Here is a 6,000-nt window from a genome sequence, read left to right as displayed (position 1 = left end):
TTACCATTAGTAACCACCACGAAACGCAGAGAAGACGGATTACCATCAGTAACCACCACGGAACGCAGAGAAGACGGATTACCATCAGTAACCACCACGGAACGCAGAGAAGACGTATTACCATCAGTAACTACCACGCAACGCAGAGAAGACAGATTACCATTAGTAACCACCACGGAACGCAGAGAAGACGGATTACCATCAGTAACCACCACGGAACGCAGAGAAGACGGATTACCATCAGTAACTACCACGGAACGCAGAGAAGACGGATTACCATCAGTAACCACCACGGAATGCAGAGGAGACGGATTACCATCAGTAACCACCACGGAACGCAGAGAAGATTGATTACCATCAGTAACCACTACGGAATGCAGAGAAGACGGATTACCATCAGTAACCACCACAGAACGCAGAGAAGATGGATTACCATCAGTAACCACCACGGAACACAGAGAAGACAGATTACCATCAGTAACCACCACGGAACGCAGAGAAGACGGATTACCATCAGTAACCACCACGGAATGCAGAGAAGACGGATTACCATCAGTAACCACCACGGAACGCAGAGAAGACAGATTACCATCAGTAACCACCACGGAACGCAGAGAAGACGGATTACGCTGTACAACGCCACAAGCTAAACGGGAACTGCTGGAAGTGACAGACGGAGTGGTGTGAGGCGCGAGGGCTCTGGTATACAATATCTACTGACTGTTACCCTGTGGTTACAAGTATAGAGACCATCATTCCATGGCTTTATTCCATAGCAGTGTGAACAACAGCTTAAAGCATTGCAAGGGCCCCGCAGTTTTAACAGAGACGCACATGAGACCTCTCTTTGTATTGTGTTTATGAACTGTATTTATTCATGATATTTTTTGTCCATTACATTTTATATGCTGTATGTGGCACTGAGCAGAGCAATAGCATGTTAGCTCAGTCTACAACAAGTACAAGGTTGGTCCACAGCAGGTCCGTGGTTGGTCCACACCTTCCTTCAGGTGGTGCCTCATTTTACCGCTATCGTTTTGAGTCTCACCCAGCAAACCAGCCACTTCATAAGCCTTCTTCTGCTCAATTGTCTCATAGTTTAGTGCTTCAAAAAAGATGTCCAAAATCAGAATGTTGTCCCTGAAGAAAAAGAGACACTGGAGTTATAGTGTTGTATGGGAACTTGTCAGTCATCTCTTGTAGACAGTCATATTAGAGACAGAGACACTCACTACAGAGAACGAATTATGGAAGAGCTGGAAACTGGTAGATCTTTCATAGTTCCATTGGATGTAAGACTTGGGGCTCTTTCACACAAGCGGATGCCGTGCGGGTAATCTGCTGCGTGAAAGAGAGCCAAGACCGGACGCTCTTTGCCTCTCTGTGACCTTTTTATTACAAAACCAGAGTGAGATAAAGTCACAGTGATTTTGTAGTAAAAAGATCACAGAGAGGCACGGAGCATTATCAATCATGGTAATGCTCCGTGTCTCTGCTGTCTGGAACGGGGCTTGGCACTCTTTCACGCAGTGGATTCCACACACAGGATCCGCTCATGTGAAAGAGCCCTTAGGCTCTGTTCACACTTGTGTAATGGCTTCCATTTCTACTGGAGTCATGACAGCCATGCTGAAACAGGTTTCTATGTCATTTGAGGACCAGTGGTGCCTCCAACCCCTCAATATCAAGAAGATAAAACAAATGGGAAAAGAAGGAATAAAAGGAGGAAGAAGAAAGAAAGAAGAAAAAAAGGAGGCGAAAGAAGAGGAGGTGGAGAGAGGAAGAGTAGGAAGAAGAAGAGGAGAAACAGGAGATGAGACGGGGAAGAAGAAAAGAGGAGAAAAAGGGGAGGAGGAACTTTAGGCGGAAGAAAAAGAAGGAAGACAGGGAATAAGAGAAAGGAGTAACAGGAGGAAGAAGAGGAGGAGGAAGAAAAAGAGAAGAAAGGTGAAGAGAAGGAGGATGATAAATAAAAAGAGGAGACCGAGGAGGAGAAAGTTTCTGTCTGTACCTCTGTCTCTACTGCTCGGCTGCACCAGAAAAACAGTGGTTAACTGCTCCTGGTTCTGAGCTCTGCAACTAGAAGGCCGAGTTCACACTTCAGTTATTTGGTCAGTTATTTCTATCAGGTATTGTGAGCAAAAAACAGGAGTGACGCCTCCACAGAGATCAGGTTTTGGCTGACAATAACCGATGGAAATAGCTGACCAAATGATTGAACGTGTGAACTCACCCTCAGCTGTCTCACATGTCAGCATACAGATCAGAGTGTTCCTTAAAGGGCCTGTCTGGACCTTTGTTTCTGTGGACTCTGCCTTAAGTCATCTTGTTCGAAGTCTATTCCAAGTTGTTCCTGGTAACTGCAGCATTACCTGGTTACGGTTTATTTCTGACCACACTCCTGCCATGATCCTTGGTTATAATGTTTGGTTTGTGTACTAGTCTTCCTCCTGTGACCACATTCCTATTCCTGCTGGCTGCTGCTGGTATTTCCAAGTTCTGACCCTGACCTCTACTAAATGCTGTTCTTGTCCTCTTCTGGTTCTGAGTCTAGTCTCTTCTTGGTCCCTATTCCAAGTATCTCCTGTTTCCATCTAAGGCCACTTCCCGTGGTGCCCGTGATCCTGGTTCCATCTCCTCATCTGTTTCTGATCTCCATGTTCTTGGTTCCAACCTCTGATCATTTCCTAGTATATGTGCTCCTGGTTCTAGCTCCTAGTTTTTATCCTGGTGTCTGTGGTCCTGGTCCATTCCTGGTGACTATACTCTTTAATTGTTCCTGGTGTTTAGGTTCCTATTCCACGTTGTATATCTGGTCTTTTTCCAGTTCAGTCATCCTTGCTTCAGTGAAAATCTATCCCTAAGACCCCATTCTAGCCAGAACCATAAGGTTTACACTCATTATTACTCGAGAAGAGACAAAATAAACCCAGGTAGAAGAAGAGAAAGAAGGAATAAGGAGAAGTAGTTGGAGTAGTAGAAGGAGAAAGACAGAGGAAAAAAAAAAGAAGCAGAGATAGCAGAAGACCAAGTAGGCCAAGAAGAAGAAAAGTAGAAGGACAAGTAGAAAAAAGAACAAAGGAGAAAATAAAGGAGGAAAAAAGTTGAAGAAAAAGAAGAATGTAGAGAATAAAGATGAAAGAAAAGAGAAAGGGGAGAAAAGGAAGGGGAAAAGAAGTAGTTGGCGGAGAAGAGGAAGGAGAAAGAAGAATAACAGAAAGTAAAACAAAGGGGAATTTATCATTTAATTTGCATTGGAATTCTGAAGGACAGAAGTTGCAAAATGTACCAGACAAAATATATATATATTGTGATTTTATGGCACTTTCCCCACTTTTGAAAAGTGAATGGAAATTTTTTTTGGGGGGATCATAAAAACTGAAGCAACATCTCTATACAAAAGTTTCTCCTCTAAAGATGCGACAAATTTATCTAAACTGTTTGATACCAGGCACCAACGACAAGAAATCAGACTGAAAACTCCATCCATGATAAGAGGAATGGAAGCCTGATGAGCAGCTTAGGTTTGTTTTCTCTGGTCAGCTTCACCACTTCTCACTTGATGTATTCTTCGGTCCGGTTGTATTTTTTGGCCATGTATTTAGAAGCGGACTTGCTCGGGATCTTCACCATGGACAGCTCTTTCCCGTATCGAACCATCTGGCAAGGTGTCTGGCATTCACACAATGGTTCATCTTCATTTGACGAGGTCTCTACACACAACAGAGAACAGAACGCCTTTATGAAATGATTGTCCATGATCTCCACGACTGCTGCAAAGCTGCATCACATTGGCCCACATCATTTATCTCCGAGCCCCTCAGCACTGCTCCTCACCACCCTGCATCATTGACTTCACTGCCCTGCATCACTGACCCCACCCCTGTATCACTGACCCCGCCCCTGTATCACTGACCTCGCCCCCTGAATCACTGACCCTGCCCCCTGTATCACTGACCTCGCCCCCTGAATCACTGACCTCGCCCCCTGTATCACTGACCCCGCCCCCTGTATCACTGACCTCGCCCCCTGTATCACTGATCCCCCCACCCCCTGTATCACTGACCTCGCCCCCTGAATCACTGACCCTGCCCCCTGTATCACTGACCCCCCCCCAACCCCTGTATCACTGACCTCACCCCCTATATCACTGATCCCCCCCACCCCCTGTATCACTGATCCCCCCCACCCCCTGTATCACTGACCTCGCCCCCTGTATCACTGACCCCACCCCCTGTATCACTGACTCCCCCCACCCCCTGTATCACTGACCCCGCCCCCTGTATCACTGACCTCGTCCCCTGTATCACTGACTCCCCCCACCCTCTGTATCACTGATCCCCCCACCCCCTGTATCACTGACCCCTCTGCCCCTGTATCACTGACCCCCTGCCCGTGTATCACTGACCCCTCTGCCCTTGTATCACTGACCCCCCTGCACCTGTATCACTGACCCCCCCCCAACCCCTGTATCACTGACCTCACCCCCTATATCACTGATCCCCCCCACCCCCTGTATCACTGATCCCCCCCACCCCCTGTATCACTGACCTCGCCCCCTGTATCACTGACCCCACCCCCTGTATCACTGACCCCCCCCACCCCCTGTATCACTGACCCCGCCCCCTGTATCACTGACCTCGTCCCCTGTATCACTGACTCCCCCCACCCTCTGTATCACTGATCCCCCCACCCCCTGTATCACTGACCCCTCTGCCCCTGTATCACTGACCTCACCCCCTATATCACTGATCCCCCCACCCCCTGTATCACTGACCCCCCCCCAACCCCTGTATCACTGACCTCACCCCCTATATCACTGATCCCCCCCACCCCCTGTATCACTGATCCCCCCCACCCCCTGTATCACTGACCTCGCCCCCTGTATCACTGACCCCACCCCCTGTATCACTGACTCCCCCCACCCCCTGTATCACTGACTCCCCCCACCCCCTGTATCACTGACCCCGCCCCCTGTATCACTGACCTCGTCCCCTGTATCACTGACTCCCCCCACCCTCTGTATCACTGATCCCCCCACCCCCTGTATCACTGACCCCTCTGCCCCTGTATCACTGACCCCCTGCCCGTGTATCACTGACCCCTCTGCCCTTGTATCACTGACCCCCCTGCACCTGTATCACTGACCCCGCCCCCTGTATCACTGACCCCCCACCCCCTGTATCACTGATCCCCCCCACCCCTGTATCACTGACCCCCCCACCCCCTGTATCACTGACCCCGCCCCCTGTATCACTGACCCCGCCCCCTGTATCACTGACCCCCTGTATCACTGACCCCCCAACCCCTGTATCACTGACGCCCCACTCCCTGTATCACTGACCCCGCCCCCTGTATCACTGACTCAACCCCCAGTACTGACCCCGCCCCCTGTATCACTGACTCAACCCCCAGTACTGACCCCGCCCCCTGTATCACTGACTCCGCCCCCTGTATCACTGACTCAACCCCCAGTACTGACCTATCTTCTTCAGATGCCGCTCGGCACAGCTGATATCATTCTCCTGCTCACAGATGGTCTCGTTACCTGTAGAGAGAAGGGCTGGATGGTTGATCTGATGGCGTGCCTGCCCCCCCCCCCCCCCCATACTGACCCACCTGAGCTGTGGTTGTTGTTGTTGGGGTTCGCTGGGTAATAACGTCTCAGGCTGGATACTTTATAACTGGGGCTGCTGCGGGGCATGTCTTTATTACTGGGGCTGCTGCGGGGCATCTCTTTATTACTGGGGCTGCTGCGGGGCATCTCTTTATTACTGGGGCTGCTGCGAGGCATCTCTTTATTACTGGGGCTGCTGCGGGGCATGTCTTTATTACTGGGGCTGCTGCGGGGCATCTCTTTATTACTGGGGCTGCTGCGGGGCATCTCTTTATTACTGGGGCTGCTGCGGGGCATCTCTTTATTACTGGGGCTGCTGCTGGGCATCTCTTTATTACTGGGGCTGCTGCGGGGCATCTCTTTATTACTGGGGCTGCTGCGGA

General features: G+C 49.9%; 1 protein-coding gene across 1 annotated transcript in view; it reads right to left on the bottom strand.

Moving 5' to 3' along the window:
- Positions 1–1,000: 1,000 nt before the first annotated feature.
- The window catches only part of LOC122923424 (acid-sensing ion channel 1C-like), a gene marked incomplete at its 3' end in the record, with an annotated part of 97,856 nt that continues 92,856 nt past the window's right edge, over positions 1,001–6,000 (bottom strand). Inside the window, exons 6-7 of the mRNA XM_044274235.1 lie at positions 3,560–3,738; positions 1,001–1,140 (exon numbers count right to left, since the gene is read on the bottom strand). Of these exons, the coding sequence (XP_044130170.1) occupies positions 1,001–1,140; positions 3,560–3,738 (319 nt within the window). The remainder of the gene's footprint in view (positions 1,141–3,559; positions 3,739–6,000) is intronic.

The sequence above is a fragment of the Bufo gargarizans genome, unplaced genomic scaffold (assembly GCF_014858855.1).
Source record: "Bufo gargarizans isolate SCDJY-AF-19 unplaced genomic scaffold, ASM1485885v1 original_scaffold_1589_pilon, whole genome shotgun sequence".
Taxonomy (NCBI): domain Eukaryota; kingdom Metazoa; phylum Chordata; class Amphibia; order Anura; family Bufonidae; genus Bufo; species Bufo gargarizans.
Note: the sequence above shows the minus strand (reverse complement) of the source record. Positions and strands in the feature narration are given on the sequence as shown.